A 25,660-nucleotide genomic window follows, 5' to 3' on the forward strand; every position below is an offset into this window, starting at 1 on the left:
CATGGTGTGCTGGTAGCTATCAGCTGCCAGTGACTATTGCCTACCGATTGGGGATGGGGTCAGATCCCAAGTTGCTGGAACAGAAGCCCTGAAATGTGGGTACAAGGTGGCTCCATTCCCTTCAAGTATGTGGTCTCCCCTCTCTCAGCTTTGGCACCCCTGCCCCAGAGGAGAGCAGTGCTGGAGCAATAGGGCCCCATATGGGCTCTCAGCTCATGATGGGGCGTGGGCTGCAGAAGGTTGTCTGTAGACAGAGGTCCAGGCTGTCTCTGGTGTGCTGCCTGTGTAGTGCCAGCAATGGCTGCCCCCTCCCTGCCCAGATGCTGCCCCAGATCTGAGTCGCCTCTGTGTTCCAAGGTCTACCACTTTCCTCAGTCTTGGCAGCCATATATCCAGTGCAGAGCTGTGACATGAAATAAGCAAGGCTGGAACAATCGAGAGGCAGGCTCAGCCTGGGGCAGATGCTAGGTTGGTCGCAGAAAACCCGGCAGCCACTAGTGCAGTCTCACTCTACCCTCTCCACGCTGCCTCAGGAGCAAGCCAGAGGATGCACACTCTTCACGAGCTGAGTTCAGGCTTCCCACAGCCCCTCTGTTAGTCTCAGTAGCCCTCCAACCAGCCAAGGGGGCTTTTCTGCCCTTTGTCAAACCTCAGGCCTGTGGAACACAATATGTGACTTGAACTGCCCATGCCCCAGGGAGGATGTCTGCCCATGTAACCTCCCTTTTCCTCTGAGTCCCCTCCCACGGTCACAGGTCCTAACCTGATAATTTCTCTGCTCTCCTACCCAATTACATGTGAAATCTTTCTTATAGCCTTGGTTGTATCGGAGTCTTTCTACCATTTTCCAGTTAGTTTTCATTGAGAATAGTCCCACATGTAAATGTATTTTTGATGTGTTTGTGGGGAGAGGTGACTTCTATATCTTCTTATTCCTTTGTCTTGATTGATCTCCCCTTGTTGATTTTTTTTTTAAATTGTATACTTAGAATAATATAAATATATTACTTTGCTTTTCGTGTTAAGCACTATGTACCATTTAGAATTATAAACCTGAAGGCCAGAGTGAACATTTAGGAAAACATAATGTGTCTTACTAGAAACAGTATTGACTTGGAATATAAGATAGCCTTTTGACAAAAATGTGTGCAAATAAACTTTTTGCCACAAGAGCTTTGAAAATATAGTCAATGACCTTGGAATAGTTTTCTTGTGGACTCTTCAGTGTATCCTCAAATTCAGGGTATTTGAATCATAAAGTGGGTAAAATGGTGTCAATTTTAATTTAATTTAGTTCCACATACATTTTTTGAGCAATCACTGTGATATGCATGTGTTATATTGGACACGCAGCTTACGTCGTCTAGAGGAAAATGTATGAGGCACAAGAAGGAGGCTTCAATTCAGGTTCCTCAAATAACTAGTTGTCTGGGCCTCAGTTTCTTATTCTCTGAGATGTAGACAGCATGACCAAAATGTTAGTAGTTTCTTATTTCCTGCTCGGTTTGCTTCAAATTTCTATTATGAATGAATATTTGAGTATATATGTATATTTGTAAATATGTATGTATATATCTGTATGCACACATATAAATGTTATATGGCAACTCAAGTTTTCCTAAACATTTTACACAAATTAAGTTTTATGTTTTTATTCTTTTTTTATTTTTTGGCATAGTGTATTATAGTATTTATCTACAAATTATATTTCTTTTCTGGGTATAAAATGTAGTATCTTCTTTCTCTCAGGGATTTTTCTCACTGAAATTAACTTATGAAACATGAGGGCATCAGGGCACACTGCTGAGTCAGGCATCTCCCAGTGTGTTCACAGTCTTGCTGGGCTTATGTTTATTTAACAGGGTATCCTTAGTTACCAAGCATGTTTGCAGGTTGCAAGGAACCTAGGAATATGTATAAGGAAATTAGACAAGTGTCATTAATATTTGATGTTCTATATGATCTTCCAAAAGTATCTCTCAGTTACTTTGCAGTTTCAAATATAGGGATAAATACTTCTGCTTCATAAAGAGAGTGAAACTAATACTTAGGAAATTTTCTTTCTTCTTTTTTCCAACTTAGCCTATCCATAAAGGAACATTCAAACTTCTGCCTTTTCAGGAACTGATTATCCAGTGGTAAATTATTCTTGACCTTTGATCTACTCTTTTTATTTTTCTTCTCTTCTTCTTTTCATATTTGATACCCACTGGTATTTCTATACAGAGTGTGTAGGATGAAATCTAAACCAAGTTACATGGTATTTTTCAAAAGGTTTACTCTGGAGGCAATTATTACTGTCAGTTTAATGGACATTTAAAAACTATATGTGTTATTCATACTATCAATGTCCCATTAGCTTATTTTGTTTAGAATGCGCTGTATCAAGAGATTTTTTAAAAAACTGCAACTATGCATGCACAAAGATAATGACTGCTCATCACCACCTGGCCAGCACACATTTTTACCAAGGCTCTGATTTCAATGTTGAGCTAAGGATAGATGAAAACAAAAAAAAGCTCAAACACATGGGAATATTTTTAGGCAAGCAAATATCAGAGAGGTTAAGTCTGAGACAGATAAGAAGGGGCTTCAGTTAAAGGGTTTAGTTGCTTGAAATACTGACCTCTCAAGCACCCTTTATATCCACGTGAGAGAAGATTTTACTAATTACACAGGCTAACAGCTCATTAAGAATACAGCAAAGGGGGAGATCTTCAAGATGGCAGAAGAGTAAGACGTGGAGATCACCTTCCTCCCCACAAATACATCAGAAATACATCTACACGTGGAACAACTCCTACAGAACACCTACTGAACGCTGGCAGAAGACCTCAGACCTCCCAAAAGGCAAGAAACTCCCCACGTACCTGTGTAGGGCAAAAGAAAAAAGAATAAACACAGACAAAAGAATAGGGACGGGACCTGCACCAGTGGGAGGGAGCTGTGAAGGAGGAAACGTTTCCACACACTAGGAAGCCCCTTCGCGGGCGGAGTCTGCGGGTGGCAGAGGGGGGAAGCTTCGGAGCCGCGGAGGAGGGCGCAGCCACAGACAGGGGTGCGGAGGGCAAAGCGGAGAGATTCCCGCACAGAGGATCAGGGCCGACCGGCACTCACCAGGCCTAGAGGCTTGCCTGCTCACCGGCCGGGGCGGACGGGGCTGGGAGCTGAGGCTCAGGCTTTGGTCGGAGCACAGGGAGAGGACTGGGGTTGGCGGCGTGAACACAGCCTGCAGGGGGTTAGTGCGCCACGGCTAGCCGGGAGGGAGTCCGGGGAAAAGTCTGGACCTGCCGAAGAGGCAAGAGACTTTTTCTTGCCTCTTTGTTTCCTGGTGCGGGAGGAGAGGGGATTCAGAGCACCGCTTAAAGGAGCTCCAGAGACGGGCGTGAGCTGCGGCTATCAGTGTGGACACCAGAGACGGGCATGAGACACTAAGGCTGCTGCTGCCGCCACCAAGAAGCCTGTGTGCGAGCACAGATCACTACCCACACCTCCCCTCCTGGGAGCCTGTGCAGCCCGCCACTGCCAGGGTCCCGGGATCCAGGGACAACTTACCCTGGAGAACGCACGGTGCGCCTCAAGCTGGTGCAACGCCACGCTGGCCTCTGCCGCCGCAGGCTTGCCCAGCAATCCGTGCCCCTCCCTTCACCCCGGCCTGAGTGAGCCAGAGCCCTCGAATCAGCGGCTCCTCTAACCCCATCCTGTCTGAGCCAAGAACAGACGCCCTCAGGCGACCTACACGCAGAGATGGGGCCATATCCAAAGCTGAACCCCGGGAGCTGTGAGAACAAAGAAGAGAAAGGGAAATCTCTCCCAGCAGCCTCAGGAGCAGCGGAGAAAATCTCCACAATCAACTTGATGTACCTGCAAGTGTGGAATACCTGAATAGACAACGAATCAGACCAAATTGAGGAGGTGGACTGTGGGAGCAGCGATATATTTTTTTTTTTCCTCTTTCTCTTTTTGTGAGTGTGTATATGTATGCTTTGTGTGATTTTCTCTGTGTAGCTTTGCTTTTACCATTTGTCCTATGGTTCTGTTTATTTATTTATTATTATTATTTTTTTTAGTATAGTTTTAACGCTTGTTATCATTGGTGGATTCATTTTTTGGTTTGGTTGCTCTCCTTTTTCTTTTTTTCTTGTCTTTACTAGTTTTTAATTTTTTTATTTTTAATAATTTTTTATTTTAATAACTTTATTTTATTTTATTTTTCTTTCTTTCTTTTTATTTTCTCCCTTTTATTCTGAACCGTGTTGCTGACAGGGTCTTGGTGCTCCAGCTGGGTGTCTGACCTGTGCCTCTGAGGTAGGAGAGCCGAGTTCCAGACATTGGTCCACCAGAGACTTCCCGGCTCCACATAATATCAAACGACGAAAGCTCTTCCAGAGATCTCCATCTCAACGCTAAGACCCAGCTCCACTCAATGACCAGCAAGCTACAGTGCTGGACACCCGGTGCCAAACAACTAGCAAGACAGGACAAAAAAAACACCCATTAGCGGAGAGGCTGCCTAAAATCATAATGAGGTCACAGACACCCCAAAACACAACACCAGATGTGGTCCTGCCCACCAGAAAGACAAGATCCAGCCTCATCCACCAGAATGAAATCCAAATGAAAATAAGGAAACACAAGCTTTAAATGATACATTAAACAAGATGGACTTAATTGATATTTATAGGACATTCCATCCAAAAACAACAGAATACACTTTGTTCTCAAGTGGTCATGGAACATTCTCCAGGATAGATCATATCTTGGGTCACAAATCAAGTGCTGGTAAATTTAAGAAAATTGAAATTGTATCAAGTATCTTTTCCAACCACAACACTATGAGACTAGATATCAATTACAGGAAATAATCTGTAAAAAATACAAACACATGGAGGCTAAACAATACACTACTTAATAACCAAGAGATCATTGAAGAAATCAAAGAGGAAATAAAAAACTACCTAGAAACAAATGACAATGAAAGCACGACGACCCAAACCCTATGGGATGCAGCAAAAGCAGTTCTCAGAGGGAAGTATATAGGAATACCATCCTACCTCAAGAAACATCTCAAAAAAGCAACCTAACTTTACATAGAAAGCAGTTAGAGAAAGAAGAACCAAAAAACCCCCAGAGTTAGCAGCAGGAAAGAAATCATAAGATCAGATCAGAAATTAATGACAAAGAAATGAAGGAAACAGTAGCAAAGATCAGTAAAACTAAAAGTGGTTCTTTGAGAAGATAAACAAAATCTCATCAAAAAAAAAGGGAGGAGACGCAAATCAATAGAATTAGAAATGAAAAAGAAGTAACAACTGACACTGCAGAAATAAAAAGGATCCTGAGAGATTACTACAAGCAACTAAATGCCAATAAAATGGACAACCTTGGGGCTTCCCTGGTGGCGCAGTGGTTGAGAGTCCGCCTGCCGATGCAGGGGATACGGGTTCGTGCCCCGGTCCGGGGGGATCCCGCATGCCGCGGAGCGGCTGGGCCCATGGCCGCTGAGCCTGCGCAAACAGAGCCTGCAGCCTGCGCGAACGGAGCCTGTGCTCCGCAACGGGAGAGGCCGCAGCGGTGAGAGGCCCGCGTACCAGAAAAAAAAAAAAAAAAAAAAAGGACAACCTTGAAGAAATGGACAAATTCTTAGAAAAGCACAACCTTCTGAGACAGAACCAGGAAGAAACAGAAAATATGAACAGACCAATCACGAGCCCTGAAATTGAAACTGTTTAAAAATATTGCAGCAAACAAAAGCCCAGGACCAGATTGCTTCACAGGTGAATTCTGTCAACATTTAGAGAAGAGCTAACATCTGTCCTTCTCAAGCTCTTCCAAAATAGAGCAGAGGGAGGAACACTCCCAAACTCATTCTACAAGGCCACCATCACCCTGATACCAAAACCAGACAAGGATGTCACAAAAAACAGAAAACTACAGACCAATATCACTGTTAAGCATAGATGGAAAAATCCTCAACAAAATACTAGCAAACAGAATCAAACAGTACACTAAAAGGATCATACACCATGATCTAGTGGGTTTTATCCCAGGAATGCAAGGATTCTTCAATATACTCAAATCAATCAATGTAATACACCATATTAACAAATTGAAGAATAAAAAGCATATGATCATCTCAATTGATGCAGAAAAAGTTTTCAAAAAATTCAACACCCATTTATGATAAAAACCCTCCAGAAAGTAGGCATAGAGGGAACTTACCTCAAAATAAAGTCTGTATATGACAAACCCACAGCCAACATTGTTCTCAATGGTGAAAAACTGAAACCATTTCCTCTAAAATCAGGAACAAGACAAGGTTGCCCACTCTCACCACTATTATTCAACATAGTTTTTGAAGTTTTAGCCACAGCAATCAGGGAAGAAAAAGAAATAAAAGAATCCAAATCGGAAAAGAAGTAAAACTGTCACTGTTTGCAGATGACATTATACTATACATAGAGAATCTACCAGCATAAAGATGCTACCAGAAAACTACTAGAGCTAATCAATGAATTTGGTAAAGTAGCAGGATACAAAATTAATGCACAGAAATGTCTTGCCTTCCTCTATAATAATGATGAAAAATCTGAAATAGAAATTAAGGAAACACTCCCATTTACCATTGCAACAAAAAGAATAAAATACCTAGGAATAAACCTACCTAAGGAAGCCAAAGATGTGTATGCAGAAAACTATAAGATACTGATGAAAGAAATTAAAGACGATACAAAAAGATGGAGAGATATACCCTGTTCTTAGATTGGAAGAATCAACATTGTGAAAATGACTATATAACCCAAAGCACTCTACAGATTCAGTGCAATCCCTATCAAACTACCAATGGCATTTTTCACAGAACTAGAACAAAAAATTTCACAATTTGTGTGGAAACACAAAAGACCCTGAATAGCAAAAGCAATCTTGAGTAAGAAAAACGGAGCTGGAAGAATCAGGCTCCCTGACTTCAGACTATACTACAAAGCTACAGTAATCAAGACAGTATGGTACTGGCACAAAAACAGAAATATAGATCAATGGAACAGGATAGAAAGCCCAGAGATAAACCCACACACATATGGTCACCTTATTTTTGATAAAGGAGGCAAGAATATACAATGGAGAAAAGACAGCCTCTTCAATAAGTGATGCTAGGAAAACTGGACAGCTACATGTAAAAGAATGAAATTAGAACACTCCCTAACACCATACACAAAATTAAACTCAAAATGGATTAAAGACCTAAATGTAAGGCCAGACACTATAAAACTCTTAGAGGAAAACATAGGAAGAACACTCTATAACATAAATCACAGCAAGATCCTTTTAGACCCACCTCCTAGAGAAAGGGAAATAAAAACAAAAATAAACAAATGGGACCTAATGAAACTTAAAACCTTTTGCACAGCAAAGGAAATCATAAGATGAAAAGGCAACCTTCAGAATGGGAGAAAATATTTGTAAATGAAGCAACTGACAAAGGATTAATCTCCAAAATATACAAGCAGCTCATGCAGCTCAATATCAAAAACACAAACAACCCAGTCCAAAAATGGGGAGAAGACCAAAAGTGTCATTTCTCCAAAGAAGATATACATATTGCCAACAAACACATGAAAGGATGCTCAACATCACTAATCATTATAGAAATGCAAATCAAAACTACAATGAGGTATCACCTCACACTGGTGAGAGAGTGGCATGGACATGTATACACTGCCAAATGTAAATAGGTAGTGGGAAGCAGCTGCATAGCACAGGGAGATCAGCTGGGTGCTTTGTGACCACCTAGAGGGGTGGGATAGGGAGGGTGGGAGGGAGACGCAAGAGGGAGGAGATATGGGGATATATGTATATGTATAGCTGATTCACTTTGTTATAAAGCAGAAACTAACACACCATTGTAAAGCAATTATACTCCAATAAAGATGTTAAAAAATAAGAAATAGTACTAACACCTTGCAAAAAGAAAAAATACAGCATAAAGAAGATCAATTATGAAGTCAAAAGGGTGAAAAAGAGAAGTGGAGCCACAGTAAACTAAATGCAGGTTCCCTGATTTATGGGTTTTTTTTTATCATGTGCAATATGGATTAAGTGGACTGAGTTGCTAGGTACCAGATATAAGCCAAAGAAAAGACACTGGCCATATGAGTATTGATGGGGAACAATAATAATAATACAGTGCCAGGTAGTCTAGTGGTTAAAGTTAAAAATTTTCAGGAGTATAGCATTTTTGCAATGTAGCAATCATATTGATACACAATATCTTTCCTCTTTTTCCTAGAAATAAAGTACTGAGTCAGAAATGTAAGATTCTGATATAATTGGAGATATTACTGAGGTAAATGTGTAATTTTGAGGACAAGAAAAGTGCTTCTAAAAGGATTTCTTAATACCAGTAGTTTGAACTATGTGTAGTAATATAAGCTATATTTGTCAAATTCCTACAGAATTTGCCATTTAGACATATTTATGATAATAAGATCCACTGTACTTAACCCAGTCTTTAAAATCTTAAGTGAAAATTGGGTTCCTTGAGATATTAGTACTGAGTGAACTTTCAGGATCAGATTCATGTACAAGAATGAGATAGTTAACCCATATCAGACACAGGCAATTAAGAAGCACAAAGGAGAAAGAGATTATTGGAAATTCTGTATGCTCCCCCGCCCCCCAAGCCCTTTCTTCCCACATTGGACATACATGCACATTCTGTCTCCAAAAAAGATTTTGTAGGCTTACCTACAAAACAGAGAGAGCATTTACATTATGAAATATCTCCATTTTTGCCCTAGAAAGTGTAAAGCTTTAGGACATTTTCCAGGGAGCCATAAACCATTAATCCATAGATTCGGAGTTTGTTTACTACTCCAATTAATGACTACTAATAATAATTCTTTAGGCTGGGTCAAACTGCTAAGGGCTTTTATAGATAAGACTCTTCTTCCTAGTAAACATTACTAATCTCTTTACCTGGGATTCCAGTTGACAAGGGCATTAGACTCATTTACCTCCTTTTTTTTTTCTCCCCCTGGGCTGCTCCCTCTACCACACACACACACACACACACACACACACACACACACACACACACACATCAGAAAATGGGGGAATAGATCCTAGACCAGCTGCTTTAATAAATCTTTTTCTCCCCAAATACTAATCAATGAAATATAATTGAGTCAAATTTACAAAAACATTTTCCAAAGCCTGTAAATATTCAAGCATATAATGAAATTTTGCAACCCTTGTAAACTTTAGTTAAAAAAAAAACAAAAAACAGAGAAGCATGCCTATAATTTCTAGTAGAACTAGAAACCTTCCAAAATTAAAGAATGAAATAATCATGGAGATGATGATGGTGATAGTAATTAAGCTCTCATAATTTATCAAACACTCTTCTATATTTACTTGTATTATAAGACATAATTATTTTCTGGGGTAGAGACTATTATTTTTGCCATTTAACAGATGTAAAATTGGGGCATAGAGAAATTAAATGACTTAGCCAGGTTTGTACAGCTAGTAGATTCTGATGCCATTGATCAAATCCAGGAAGTCTGACTTCAAAATCCATGCATTGACTGTTTAATCACATATGAGAAGAGCACAGATATTTCAAATTCAATATATTTTTATTAATAAAACTGGATAATAAAAGAGAAGCTATCTTATTAGAAAATAACAGTAGAGGATCAGTTTTGTTGATTATTATTGTTGCAAAAATGAAATAGATTAAATATTGACATTAATGAATAAGGACTAATTTGTTTGAATGGCTGTTAGGAACTCAGTGTCTTGTGATGGGCTATAAGACACAGATGAAGTAGGAGATATAGCAGACAGCATAATACCTGCCAAAAAAGGCTAGAGGTTGAGCTACAGGTTATGGCAAATGAGATATATTTAAGTATCAACATCACAGAGGTGATAATGGAAGCAATTTACAAACTGAGGTAATTTGTCCAAATATATGTGATTATCATGCCAAAATTCTAAGTTAGAAATACTTTAGTAGAGCATAACTCACAATGTTATTTTCATTTGTAAAATCCTAAATAATGTGAAGCCTGATAAACTAAACTGAGAAAAGAATGGTAAACAAGAAAGAGAGAAGTATTACCTATATTTGCCATCTGTTGGGGAAATGAACATCTGTCATGTTGAATGAAAGATGACGCTTGGAAATTCCCAAGGAATCACAACAGCTAGAACTACTATTTAAGATCAAAAACAGACTTCAAGACTAATTTAGATATTTTAATTTGAAAAAGATATTTAAAGGAGGAAAAACAAACCTCCAATAAGTTAAAAACTATGGCTTTTAAGATTTCCAGACATAATTTTAGATTAAATTAGAAGGGAATTGTGCTGGAGAAAGAGTATTGTCAAAACTTGTTTCCAGAGTACGTTCTATGGTCTCTGGAAGTATCTTGTTTTTTGACTAATAGATCCATGCATGTCACAACATAGGTAGGCAAAAATCCTAGCCTGGATTTAGTCTCAGCTCATACATGGCATTTTGAGTACAATTTGCTTCTTTGCGTCAAAATTTCATTCTCTGTAGAGTGGATGGGATTGGATTAAGTGATACTCAAGGCTACTTTCAATTGTACTCCTATTAATGCTGTGTATCTATTAAAAATATCCTGTTAATAATTGCATGCTTGAAAAAATATTTATTTTATAGATGAAAATTGTGTTCCTAGAACTTCCTATTATTATTATTTTACATCTTCAAAAATCTTACATCAGTATCTTTTCTCTCCTTTAGGGTGGAGTTAGTGGGTTGACTGGAGAGCTAGAATTTGGAGAAAATGGAGGCAATCCCAATGTCCACTTTGAAATTCTTGGAACCAACTATGGAGAAGAGCTTGGCCGAGGTGTTCGCAAAGTAAGACCAGACACATTGATAAAATTTCTTTTTCCTATAGTAATATGGTTTTGTTTGATTGTTCTCCATGCAATACAATCACGGTATGCATTAAAGTCTGTACTGTAGTTTGAGAGAGAAGAAGAGCAGGAAGAATTAGACATTTAGATGACCTTACATACTTATCAGAAGTATTAATCAATAAATTGTATCTGTGCCTTAGAATAAAGGGAAAAAATTAAACCGATCATCGCCTAGGGAGCTAGCATAATCTTCCATTCATTATAATACTAATTTTTATAAAGTAGTGAATTTAATATTTATGCAATGCATAGCTACTTGGTTTTTAGCTTGTAACACGCACAAAATCAGAATAAGAGCTTTGATAAATTTTATATATTAAGAGGGAAAGTGTACTATAAAATGTGACATTACAGTATTTCAGCATCTATGCCGTGTAATAAGTAGAAAAAAAAATGGTTTGCAGGACATGGACTCTTGTTTTATACTACAGATCACATGTAAGAAGTTGAGCGCCAATAAAGGATATTTCATGAAATACTGGGCCAATAACTTTCTTAAGGAGAAATGTAAAAACCCTGGAGAAATGACTTTTCTACAGTTCTGATTTGCCATTTTTATATATTTTGGGTAGGGAAAAACCTAAGTTAATTGAGTGTGCATACAGAGTTCATAGCTATAAATCTGTAACTGTATAAAGTTGGCTGCATTGAAAGTAAAGTCTTCAGTAGATGTTTCTTTCCAGTGCTGAGGTGTAGGATGCAGAAAAGTTTATATAAATTGAAATTTAGAGTTATTCTAATGAGCAGTAAAAACCTCTTGGTAAATTTATGCTAGAGAAGTTGAAACTATCTTAATGTGTTTTTAATTGTTTTATAGTGAAACATAGCAAACATAACGAAAACTACATAAAGCACAAGGATAGTTTAGTGAATTATTGTAAAGGAAACACCCACTACTATGGTAAAGAATTAGAACATATCAAGCATCCTAAAACCCCCATTATACTTCTTGTTGACATCCCTGACTTCCCTTCTCAGAAGTATCACTGTTAGTCTGAATTTTATGATATTAATTTGTTTACATTTTAGTATAATTTTATCACCTAAGTGTGTATCATTAAATATTTGTTTTTCTGATATTTCAGTTTATCAATGGACACAATATAGTATATATTCTTTCTTCTTGCTTTTTATATTCCTCGTTGTGTTTGTGTTATGCATTCTTGTTGTTACATGAAGTTGTTGTTTAATCATTTATATTGCTGTATCATTTTTTTATGTATAAATGTGTCACAACTTGCTGTGGTCTGTTTCTGCTTTTAGGCTATCATAAGCAATGATATTATGAATATTCTTAGATGTATATCTTGGATATATTCTCTTGTACTTGTGCATGTATTTCTGTAAGATTTGTATCCAGGAGTAGAATTGCTGCAATACAAGAAAACATACACTGAACTTTACTAAATAATCTCAAACCTATTTTCATAGATATTTACCAATTTATGTACCTCCATCAGTGCTACAAATTCAAATTGCACTAAATGTTGGTTTTGTTACACTTTTAAATTTGTATTAAGTTATTCAGTGTATAATGGTATATCTTTTTATTTCAATTTGCATTTCCATTATTATAAAAAGATTCTGCATCTTCTGCATTTGTTTGCTCCTCGGGTTTCTTTTTGAGTTAATTGCCCATTCAGGTCCTTTGGCCATTTTCCTATTGGGTTATATTTTGTGTGTGTGTGTTTTTTTTAACATCTTTATTGGAGTATAATTGCTTTACATTGCTGTTTTAGTTTCTGCTTTATAACAAAGGGAATCAGCTATACATATACATAGATCCCCATATCTCCTCCCTCTTGCGTCTCCCTACGATCCTCCCTATCCCACCTCTCTAGGTGGTCACAAAGCACTGAGCTAATCTCCCTGTGCTGTGCGGCTGCTTCCCACTAGCTATCTATTTTACATTTGGTAGTATATATATGTCCATGCCACTCTCTCACTTTGTCACAGCTTACCCTTCCCCCTCCCCATGACCTCAACTCCATTCTCTGCATCTGTGTCTTTATTCCTGTCCTGCCACTAGGTTCTTCAGTAACGTTTTGTTTTTTTTTTTTTAGATTCCACATATATGTGTTAGCATACAGTATTTGTTTTTCTCTTTCTGACTTAGTTCACTCCGTATAACAGACTCTAGGTCCATCTACCTCACTACAAATAACTGAATTTTGTTTCTTTTCATGGCTGAGTAATATTCCATTGTATATATGTGCCACATCTTCTTTATCCATTTTTCTGTCAATGTAAACTTAGGTTGCTTCCATGTCCTGGCTATTGTAAATAGTGCTGCAGTGGACATTGTGGTACATGTCTTTTTCTGAATTATGGTTTTCTCAGGATATATGCCCAGTAGTGGGATTGCTGGGTCATATGATAGTTCTACTTTTAGATTTTTAAGGAACCTCCATTACTGTTCTCCGTAGTGGCTGTATCAACTAACGTTCCCACCAACAGTGCAAGAGGGTTCCCTCTCCTCCACACCCTCTTCAACATTCATTGTTTGTAGACTTTTTGATGATGGCCATTCTGACCAGTGTGAGGTGATACCTCATTGTAGTTTTGAGTTGCATTTCTCTAATGATTAGTGATGCTGAGCATCCTTTCATGTATTTCTTGGCAATCTGTATACCTTCTTTGGAGAAATATCTATTTAGGTCTTCTGCCAATTTTTGGATTGGGTTGTTTGTTTTTTTGATACTGAGCTGCATGAGCTGCTTGTATGTTTTGGAGATTAATCCTTTGTCAGTTGTTTCATTTGCAAATATTTTCTCCCATTCTGAAGGTTGTCCTTTCATCTTGTTTATGGTCTCCTTTGCTGGGCAGAAGCTTTTAAGTTTCATTAGGCCATTTGTTCATTTTTGTTTTTATTTCCCTTTCTCTAGGAGGTGGGTCAAAAAGGATCTTCCTGTGATTTATGCCATAGAGTGTTCTTCCTATGTTTTCCTCTAAGAGTTTTATAGTGTCTGGCCTTACATTTAGGTCTTTAATCCATTTTTAGTTTATTTTTGTGTATGGTGTTAGAGAGTGTTCTAATTGCATTCTTCTACATGTAACTGTCCAGTTTTCCCAGCACCACTTATTGAAGAGGCTGTCTTTTCTCCATTGTATTCTCTTGCCTCCTTTATCAAAGGTAAGGTGAACATATTTGCATGGGTTTATCTCTGGGGTTTCTAAATGTTCCATTGATCTATATTTCTGTTTTTGTGCCAGTACCATACTGTCTTGATTACTGTAGCTTTGTAGTATAGTCTAAAGTAAGGGAGCCTGATACCTCCAGCTCCGTTTTTCTTTCTCAAGATTGCTTTGGCTATTCAGGGTCTTTTGTGTTCCCATACAAACCATGAATTTTTTTGTCCTAGTTCTCTGAAAAATGCCATTGGTAGTTTGATAGGGATTGCGCTGAATCTGTAGATTGCCTTGGGTTATATAGTCATTTTCACAATATTGATTCTTCCAATCCAAGAACATGGTATATCTCTCCATTTGTTTGTATCATCTTTAATTTTTTTTCTTTTTCTTGCGGTACACGGGCCTCTCACTGTTGTGGCCGCTCCCATTGCGGAGCACAGGCTCCAGACACACAGGCTCAGCGGCCATGGCTCACGGGCCCAGCCGCTCCACGGCATGTGGTATCTTCCCAGACCGGGGCATGAACCCATGTCCCCAACCTCAGCAGGCAGACTCTCAACCACTGCGCCACCAGGGAAACCCAATCTTTAATTTTTTCATCAGTGTCTTATAGTTTTCTGCATACATGTCTTTTGTCTCCTTAGGTAGGTTTATTCCTAGGTATTTTATTATTTTTGTTGCAGTGGTAAATGGAGTGTTTCCTTAATTTCTCTTTCAGATTTTTCATCATTATTGTATAGGAATGCAAGAGATTTCTGTGCATTAATTCTGTATCCTGCTGCTTTACCAAACTAATTGATTAGCTCTAGTAGTTTCCTGGTAGCATCTTTAGGATCTCTATGTATAGTGATATGTCATCTGCAAACAGTGACAGTTTTACTTCTTCTTTTCCGAATTGGATTCCTTTTATTTCTTTTTCTTCTCTGATTGCTGTGGCTAAAACTTCAAAAACTATGTTGAATAATAGTGGTGAGAGTGGGCAACCTTGTCTTGTTCCTGATCTTAGAGGAAATGCTTTCAGTTTTTCACCATTGAGAATGAAGTTGGCTCTGTGTTTGTCATATATGGCCATATATTATGTTGAGATAGGTCCCCTCTATGCCTTCTTTCTGGAGAGTTTTTATCATACATCTGTACTGAAATTTTTCAAAAGCTTTTTCTGCATCTATTGAGATGATCAAATTGTTTTTATTCTTCAATTTGTTAATATGGTGTATCACATTGATTGATTTGCATATATTGAAGAATCCTTGCGTTCCTAGGATAAACCGCACTTGATTATGGCATATGATCCTTTTAGTGTGCTGTTGAATTCTGTTTACTAGTATTTTGTTGAGGATTTTTGCATATATGTTTATCAGTGATATTGGTCTGTAGTTTTCTTTTTCTGTGACATCTTGTCTGGTTTTGGTATCAGGGTGATGGTGGCCTCGTAGAATGAGTTTGGGAGTGTTCCTCCCTCTGCTATATTCTGGAAAAGTTTGAATAGGATAGGTGTTAGCTCTTCTCTAAGTGTTTGATAGAATTCGCCTGTGAAGCCATCTGGTCCTGGGCTTTTGTTTTTTGAAGATTTTAAATTAGAGTTTCAATTTCAGTGCTTGTGATTGGTCTGTTCATATTTTCTATTTCTTCCTGATTGAATCTTGGAAGGTTGTACTTTTCTAAGAATTTGTCCATTCCTTCCAGGTTGTCCATTTTATTGGCATATAGTTGCTTGTAGTAGTCTCTCATGATCTTTTATATTTCTGCAGTGTCAATGGTTACTTTTCCTTTTTCATTTTAATTCTGTTAATTTGAGCCTTCTCCCTTTTTTTCCTGATGAATCTGGCTTATGTTTTATCAATTTTGTTTATCTTCTCAAAGAACCAGGTTTTAGTTTTATTGATCTTTGCTATTGTTTCCTTCATCTCTTAATTTCAGTTATTTCTGATCTGATCTTTATGATTCCTTTCCTTCCGCCCACCTTAGTTTTTTTGGTTGTTGTTCTTATTTTTCTATTTGCTTTAGGTGTAAGGTTAAATTGTTTATTTGAGAATTCTTTTCTTTCTTGAGATAGGATTGTATTGCTATAAACTTTCTTCCTCGAACTGCTTTTGCTGCATCCCATAGGTTTTGGGTCATCATGCTTTCATTGTCATTTGTTTCTACGTATTTTTTAATGTCCTCTTTGATTTCTTCAGTGATCTCTTAGTTATTAAGTAGTGTATTGTTTAGGCTCCATGTGTTTCTAGTTTTTACAGATTTTTTCCTGTAATTGATACCTAGCCTCATAGTGTTGCGGTCAGAAAATACACTTGATACGATTTCAATTTTCTTAAATTTACTGAGGCTTGCTTTGCATCCAAAGATGTGATCTATCCTGGAGAATGTTCCATGACCACTTGAGAGGAAAGTATATTCTGTTGTTTTTGGATGGAATGTCCTATAAATATCAATTAAGTCCATCTTGTTTAATGTGTCATTTAAAGCCTGTGTTTTCTTATTTATTTTCTGTTTGGATGGTCTGTCCATTGGTGAAAGTGGGGTGTTAAAGTCCCTTACTATTATTGTTTTACTGTTGATTTCCCCTTTCATTGTTGGTAGCATTTGCCTTATGTATTGAGGTATTCCTATGTTGGGTGCATAAATATTTATAATTGTTATATCTTCTTGGATTGATCCCTTGATCATTATGTAGTGTCCTTTTTTGTCTCTTGTAATAGTCTTTGTTTTAACGTCCGTTTTGTCTGATATGATTACTGCTACTCCAGCTTCCTTTTGATTTCCATTTTCATGGAATATCTTTTTCCATTCCCTCACTTTCAGTCTGTATGTGTCCCTAGTTCTGAAGTGTGTCTCTTGTAGACAGCATATATATGTGTCTTGTTTTTGTTTCTGTTCAGCCAGTCTGTGTCTTTTGCTTGGAGCCTTTAATCCCCCACATTTAAGGTAATTATCAACAAGTATGTTCCTATTTCCATTTTCCTAATTGTTTTGGGTTTGTTTTTGTAGGTCCTTTTCTTCTATTGTGTTTCCCACTTAGAGAAGTGCCTTTAGCATTTGTTGTAGAGCTGATTTGGTGGTGCTTATTCTCTTACCTTTTGCTTCTCTGTAGAGCTTTTGACTTATCCGTAGAATCTGCATGAGATACTTGCTGGGTAGAGTAATCTTGGTTGTGGGTTTTTCCCTTTCATTGTTTTAAGTATATCCTGCCACTTCCTTCTGGCCTGCAGAGCTTCTGCTGAAAAGTCAGCTGATAAGTTTATGGGGATTCCCTTGTATTTTATTTGTTGTTTTTCCCTTGCTGCTTTTAATATTTTTTCTTTGTATTTAATTTTTGATTGTTTGATTAATATGTGTCTCGGCATGTTTCTTCTTGGGTTTATCCTGTATGGGACTCTCTGCACTTCCTGGGCTTGATTGACTGTTTCCTTTCCCATGTTCAGGAAGTTTTCAACTATAATCTCTTCAAAAATTTTCTCAGACCCCTTCTTTTTCTCTTCTTCTTCAGGGACCCCTATAATTCAAATGTTTGTGCATTTAATGTTGTCCCAGATGTCTCTGAGACTGTCTTCAATTCTTTTCATTTTTTTTCTTTATTCTGCTCCATGACAGTTATTTCCACCATTCTATCTTCCAGCTCACTTATCCGTTCTTCTGCCTCAGTTATTCTGCTACTGATTCCTTCTAGTGTATATTTTATTTCAGTTATTTTGTTGTTCATCACTGTTTGTTTGTTCTTTAGTTCTGCTAGTTCCTTGTTAAACATTTCTTGTGTTTTCTCCGTTCTATTTCTGAGATTTTGGATCATGTTTACTGTCATTTCTCTGAATTCTTTTTCAGGTAGACTGCCTATCTCCTCTTCATTTGTTTGGTCTTGTGGGTTTTTACCTTCTTCATCTGCTGTGTGCTTCTCTGTCTTCTCATTTTTTTTAACTTACTGTGTTTGGGTTCTCCTTTCTACAGGCTGCAGGGTCGTAGATCCTCTTACTTCTCTTGTCTGTCCCCAGTGTGTGAGGTTAATCCTGTGGCTTGTGTTGGCTTCCTGGTGGGGTGGGTGCTGGTACCTGCTTTCTGGTGTGTGGAGCTAGATCTTGTCCCTCTGGAGGGCAGGGCCTTGTCTGGTGGTGTGTTTTGGGTTTCTGTGAGCTTAGTATGACTTTAGGCAGCCTGTCTGCTAATAGGTGGGTTTGTGTTCCTGTCTTTCTAGTTGTTTAGCATGAGGCATCCAGCACTGGAGCTTGCTGGCCATTGGGTGGAGCTGGGTGTTAGTGTTGAGACAGAGATCCATGGGAGAACTCTCACTGATTAATAATCCATGAGGCTGGGAGTTTTCCGTTGGTCCAATGTCCTGGACTTAGCTCTTCCACCTCAGAGGCTCATGTCCAACTGTCGGCCGGAGCACCAAGCCCCTTCATTCAGTAGTTGTTCTGTAGCCGCTGGTCCACAAGTAGAAGTATTCTTGCTATATTTGTGGGGAGGAAGGTGATCTCCACATCTTAATCCTCCTCCATCTTGCAGGTCTCCTCCTTTTTCATACTAATCTGGTTACCCTTCTTCATCACCCAAACCTACCCCAGGGTGCAGCGTGGAAGCAGCTCCACTCTTTAATTCTGATAATTTATCTGTAAATTCTGGTGAGTTCTCTGCATATCATCTGTGATTAATGATTTCATCTCTTCTTTTCTAATTTTTACACCTTTTATTTCTACTTGCTTAGTGTACTGACTAGGGCCTCTAGCACAATGTTGAATGAAAGTAATAGTAATAAGCATCCTTGGATTATTATCAATATCAGAGAAAAAGATGGCAGTATTACACTACTAAATATAATGTTTTCCTGTTTCTTTTTTATTAACTTTGATCAGATATAGGAAACTTCATGTATTCCTAGGATAAACCTAATTTTTATACTTATATAAAATTATGTTAATGTTTACATAATTTTTTTTTTATTTGCTACCACTTTGCTTAAGGTTTTTACATTAATGTTCATGATTAAGGTTACCTGAAATTTTCCTCTGTTGGATTTTGATACTAAGATTATGTTGGCCTCATAAAATGTGGTGGAGAGCGTTTCCTCTTTTTCTATTCTCTATGAGTTATGTAAGATTGGAAGAATTTCTTCCTTGAGTGTTTGGTAGATGACCTTATGAAGCCAACTTGGACTAGAATTTTCTTTGTGGGAATATTTTTTATTACTGATTCTAGTTTTTCATAGTAAATAAAAATCATATTTTCTAATTCTTCTTGTAAAGCCAAGAAACTTTATTTTTATGATGTTTTAAAGTTTTTTTTTCTTTTCTGTATGTATTGGCATAAAACTGCTAATAATATCCTTTTGAATATCTGAAACATTTCAAGATCTGAACTTATTTTTATTTCTGAATAGTTTTCTTTATAAATAGCACTCTTAAATTGTTATTATAAGGCTTCTACTTCTGATAATGCTTTCTTCTGTAAATAATATCTTTGTCTGCTATGAATAGAGCTAAAGCAATTTCCCTTCCATTGATATTTGGATGACATTTCTTTTTACTATCCTTTACTTTTAACTTTTCCTGTATCCTTTTGTTCCACACATAACTCTTGAAAAAAACTATATAATTGATTATATGATACCAGTTTGACTATTTATGCCTAAAAACAAGAGCATTACATGTATTTAAATGAAATATATTTAGTAATACATTTAGAGTTAAGTCTACCATCTTGTACATTCTACCATTTTGTACATTCTATTTGACTTGCCTAATGTAGGTTCCTTTTTTATCCTTTCTTGCCTTCTTTTGGATTGTTAATATATATTTTTAAATTTCCTCTTTCCTCTATTAATTTACAAGTTATATACTCTGTTTTTATTTATTTAATAGTTCCTCTAGAATTTACAACATGCATACTTTATTTATCAACATCTAAAGTTAATCAATATCATCCTTCTCCTCTCAGATAACAAACATACTTACAACATTTTAACTGCATTTACTTAATGTATCTACCTCTCACATAAATAGATTATTATTCTTCATGTTTTTAATGTTACCTTTTTGTATTCCAAAAAGTCTTGCCCTTACTATTTTGTGCAATAAACATTTATTTATATGTACCCACATATTTTCTACTTTCTTTGCTTGTTTTTCCTTCCTGCATCTGTATCTAGAATTGCTTTTCTTCTGCCTGAAGTATAGCTTTTAAATTTTCCTCTTTTGATGGTTTTCTTGTGGCCCTATTTCTCAGTTTTTGTTTACCTGAACGTGTCTTTATTTCATCTTCTTCCTTTAAACATACTTTCCCTAGACACAGAATTTCAAAATGCTAGTTTTATTCTTTCAGCACGTTCATGATATCACGGTACTGGTTCTGGCTTCAGTGTTGTGGTTGATAACTCTGCTGTCTGTCTCACTGCCAGTCATCTTCTCTTACCTCTCTGGCTGAGTTTAAGATTTGTCTTTGTTTTTATATTTCGGCATTTTCGCTATTGAGTGTCTCAGTGTGGACCTCACTCTAATGTGCATGGGTGTAGCAGGTTTATGATGGCAAAACCTGTGGTTATCAACATAGGATTTATGGTGAGTGAACAACTCATGCTAAGTATCTGGTGTTAGAGCTAAATTCATGAATCAGGAAGGACTTAGAGAGCATCAAAGATTACCATTAAGTCATAGAGAATTTCAGAACTATTGGCAAAAATCTGTCTTAGAGCCAATTCTCTGCCTTCAAATTTATTTATTTGGTAATAAGAAATGAGTTATATTTATCTAGAGTCAGGTGGAAACAAAATAATTAAACTAGAATCATAAAATAAATTTAGTATAAATATAACTGAAGGTTCAGAAAATGAAATTTTCACAATTTTTTAGCAGAAAGTAATGTATCTTTCTTTGGAGTTTTTGTCACTTAATTACTTGTGGAAGATAGCAGAAAACATTTTTAGACCTTATTATAATTGTGAAATCAGGATTAGTATATAACATTACCTATTTTGAAAAAAAAGAGTTTTGTACACATTAAGTTATACATACAGAAATGATTTCATTTGCAGTAGAACCTATGCAGATACAAGTAAAAGGTCTTTATATGAATATTACTTAATTCCTCATAAAAACTTTATGTCTTTTCCTTCCTCCCTACTCCCTATTATTATTCCTAAGTTTATGTATAATCATTTTGCATCAGGTTTCTTCTTGGGATTGGGATTTCATTAGACTGCTTTTGTTTTGTTTTATTGTTTCTGATAGCGGTACAATGAGGCAGTGAGGGTAAAGATATTGTCAGGAGAAGGGCTGAGGTGGTGAAGCATGAAGTCTCACTTGGATATTTATGCTACTGAAGGCAGGAGGAGTCTCAACAACAGGGAGAAAGCATGGCTTAAGAGGATAGAGCCCTCAGCAAGTGTGAAGAAACATATTGCTTGGATTAAGTGAGGGAGCTGTGTTCGAAGAGAGAGACGTGTAAATTCATGATTGGAAGGGTGGATGGCTTCTAGACAATGAAAAATTCATAATTTTAAGGGTGGAAGAAGCAGACTTCATTTAGCCTTCTAAGATTAGTGTAGTTCCAAGATCAGTGTAGTTGCTTTGCCTTGCTCTGAATTCAAAGTCTATAATGTGTTATCATTGCCATTCAGTTAAAATGAATCATTTACTTCAAATTATGCCTACTTTATTCTTAAATAATATTAAAGAACTCCTGTAATCATTTGTTTATGTTTCTATACTCTGATTCCCAAATTGTATTGAAACATTCCAGTGCACTGACATAAGAGACCATAAATATTTACAGTGCCTTTTACATTGTTGACACTCAAAAAAATATTAAGCATTGTTAATTTTTAAATATTATTTGTTTTTATAACTCAAATATTTTTCTATCAAACTGCAATTTTAATTAATTACTGAATTTATAAAGTTTCAAATCTAGCTCTCAAATAATTTTAAGAGTATTATGAATTAGTTTGTAGATTGCTAGCTCCATTTATAACTGGGGCAGTTTCTTCACATGGACATTAATACATGTATAATATCTTCAGAGATACTTATCAAGGGAAAGCTTTGCCATGCAAATAATTATAGTATAGATTTACCTGACCTGTGTCTAAAATTAAGTTTCCATTCCCAGTATCTCTAGGTCTCAAAGAGAGTGAATGGCTTTCTAATTGATGAACTGTCAAGTTGTCAGTGTTTATTCTGCTGCCAGTGGCTAAGTGTATACAATGCCTGCAGCCTTATCACCTTGAGCAGGGGTACTGTCAGCTCTCATAAGCTAAGCAAGGTTATTTCTGTATAGGATTTGAATGTGAGATTGACCAAGTCCCAGATTTTGGACTAGTCTCAGCCCTCTTGGCATTGATTAGTGGAGATTTCATTTTTTTTTTTAATTTGGTGAGAATATGAAAAGGATTATTTAGTTTTCACTGATGCTGATAAAACAAAGGTTTTTCTTGTTTTGATATTTTTTACATGTTGTTTTACTTTGATGTAAGGTGGTGACTCATTCAGTAGATGCTGTATTCAAGGTGTTAGACACTGTGTATCCTTGAAGATAAATTAGGTTAGCCAAATTTTGAAATCATCAAGGTTTTCTATATCCTTAAACTTTCTCCAAGAGTATAGTTGTTCCTGTTTCTTTTCAGCACAATATAAAATTTCCAAGAAGAATAATTTAAGTAATAATATCTTATTCAATCTTCTAAAACTAAATTTATTAGTAGATATTAAAGTAAAGATTAAATTAAATAGTTAATTTAAAGGATCACTTTGTGTTTTTTTCTTAGAAGAGGAATTGACACGATAGGTTTTCTGCTTGTTTGTCTGAAGTCTTCTTTGTTTGGTTTGGTTTTACTAATGCTACACACTTTTTATTGTGAAGACTGAGCTTCAACATTAAAATTTAATACTCTAGATTTAATGTCTTTGAACTTTATCACAAACAGGAAAATAAGGCCAGGGAAAATAGATTAAAACTGGTTTCACAACCAATCTTAATTGCACAGTAATGCTTAGTATCTTCATAAAATTGTTTTCTCATGTAAGTGGATGAAATAAAATGGTACAGCAGTGATATTCTAGCTCCTAGGTATAATCTTTTTTTTTTTTTTTTTTTCGGTACGCGGGCCTCTCACTGTTGTGGTCTCTCCCGTTGCGGAGCACTGGCTTCGGACGCGTAGGCTCCGCGGCCATGGCTCAAGGGCCTAGCCGCTCCGCGGCATGTGGGAGCCTCCGGGACCGGGGCACGAACCCGCGTCCCCTGCATCGGCAGGCGGACTCTCAACCACTGTGCCACCAGGGAAGCCCGGTATAATCATTTTTTAGGTAGGTTTAGAATCTTTACTCAGGTCTCCAACATTAAATCCACAAATATAAAACGTACAGCTCTGTATTCTTGGGAAAAATTTACTGTTTTTGCAAAGGGTATTATATAGATTGCCATTGGTCCATTTTTAATGAATTGAAATGTTTTACTGCCTAGTGCTTAGGAAGAGGAAATAACAGCCTTGCCTTCAAATGGCCAATTATTAAATAGAGTACTGTTATTCTTCAGTGTTGTATTTGTATTCTGATTCTGCAGTATCTAAAATAACATTTTCCTTTTCATATTACCCTGCTTTGTTTCTCTCTAGCACTTTTTGCAAACTGAAATTATATACATACATGTAATTATATATACAATCCTCATATATGTGCATATATATGTGCATATATAATTTATATACACACAGGTAAATATAATAAATTTACTTGTTTATAGTCTGTCTTTCCCATTACAATGTGACTTCATGAGACAAGAATGTTTCTTTATTTTTGCTATATCCCCCAATGCATGGCATATAGTAGATGTTCATTAAGTATTTAATGAGTAAACTAATGAACACATGTGCATACTGACATAAGAATCTATAAGATTCTTCTCTGCATCTAAAAGTGTAACAGCCATGTTTTTCCTTTATTCAAATGAAAAATAATAAATATGTGCACATGAATCATTGTTGATATGCCACACTAGAAAGTGTTTATGTGATTACACCATTTCCATAATTGTATTCTTAATGCCTAGCAGAGTTGGCCCCTTGGGCACCAAAAATATAGTCATTTATTTTAGTGGTTATTAAGAAAGATTTTGTGTAATTTGTTTGCAGGGAACCATTGCGAGTAGGGAAATAGTGGATTGATTATTTTAGCAAATAGATTGGTTATTCTAAGCAAAATGGAAGGGCCCACAGAAGTGCAGGCTTGTTGCGAATTATTGGTATTTGTAATTCAAGATCACTTTCAACTAAGCTAGATTTAATATTTTGTAATGGGGAAAACTACATAGCCTTTGCTGACAGAGACACCTGGGTTGAAATTCTGTCACTGACTGTGATTTTAGGACTACTAAACCCAGTGAGTCTCAATTTCTTTATCTGTAAAATTTGAATAATAATATTTATCCCTTAATATTGTAAGGATTAAGGGAAATTATGTTTGTAGGTTACATAATGAGAGATAATTAAAATAATGCCAATTTGAAGATGGACAGTAATCTATGTAATTCATTTTTAAGCCAATACAAGAAATGCAGAGTCTAGTTGCTCTTCTGACAAGAAATTGCTATGTGAGGCAGGGGAATAATTTCATTTTCGGTGTGATTGACAGAGCATTATGCATGGCAATCACAGTGATAACATGAAAAATTAACATTTTTGTTTTGTTTATTGTCCTTTCTGAATCTAAAATTCTGCACGTCTGTTAATCAAACTTGTGAGGGCTACAGTTCAATGGGAAGCTAATATTGGAGAATCTAGTAGCCAACATAGCCTGCATAAACCCAGTGTTTATAATTAAACTCATTCTTGGAAAATCTGCCATCCTTATTTACTGTCATATTTCCAATAATAAATTTATATCTTGGAAGGCATATATAATGGAGAGAATCTAGAAATTGCTGTGAATTGGCAATGTATTGTGAACTCTCCAGCCTTTTTTGTCCTCCCACCCTGCTTTACATATAATATACATGATAAACTTAGCTCTGTGAGTTTTTATTTTGATGCATCTTCAAGAAAATATTTTGTACCCCAAGGTCATGTGATATTCAATCTAGTATCTTATAAAATTTCTAATATGTTAGACCTTCAAAATTATTGATCATGGCAGTTTCCTGATGGTTAAAGAGAATGCTGCACTCTTGAAAAATCTATACTGTGGACGGGATCATTTCTGATTCAAAGGGAACCCATCTCCTGTTACTACATAGAAGAGAGAATCCAATGATGTATCTTATGATGTATCCAATGATGTTTAGAGTTACTGTGACCTCTCTGGAAGAGTTAGCTGTTGTTTGGATTGAGATGACTTCTGAGAGAGTCCTGCTTCAGGCAGGACTAGCTGCTATTGGCATGCAGACTCTTAGTAAATGTTTACAGACATGTATGTGCTCACAAAGAAACCCAGAGAGTCTGATTCATCAGTTCACATGCTGAAGACTGACTCAGTTAAGAGTTCAGTGCCATACCTGATACAAAGGAGGCAAGGTTCAGTTTCCTTCCTAGTCTGTTGGACAGCACCCACAGTAAGACACACTGGAATATGCCTCACCCAACCTCTGACAC

At 36.8% G+C, this 25,660-nt stretch overlaps 1 protein-coding gene across 2 annotated transcripts in view; it reads left to right on the top strand.

The window, feature by feature from the left end:
* The window catches only part of GRID2 (glutamate ionotropic receptor delta type subunit 2), a 1,355,616-nt gene that overhangs the window by 834,946 nt on the left and 495,010 nt on the right, over positions 1–25,660 (top strand). For both annotated transcript variants that reach the window (XM_029236088.1, XM_029236089.1), the window contains one exon: positions 10,778–10,897. In XM_029236088.1, coding sequence (XP_029091921.1) covers positions 10,778–10,897 — 120 coding nt within the window. The remainder of the gene's footprint in view (positions 1–10,777; positions 10,898–25,660) is intronic.

The sequence above is a fragment of the Monodon monoceros genome, unplaced genomic scaffold (assembly GCF_005190385.1).
Source record: "Monodon monoceros isolate NGI ecotype Baffin Bay Population unplaced genomic scaffold, NGI_Narwhal_1 Super_Scaffold_20, whole genome shotgun sequence".
Lineage (NCBI taxonomy): Eukaryota > Metazoa > Chordata > Mammalia > Artiodactyla > Monodontidae > Monodon > Monodon monoceros.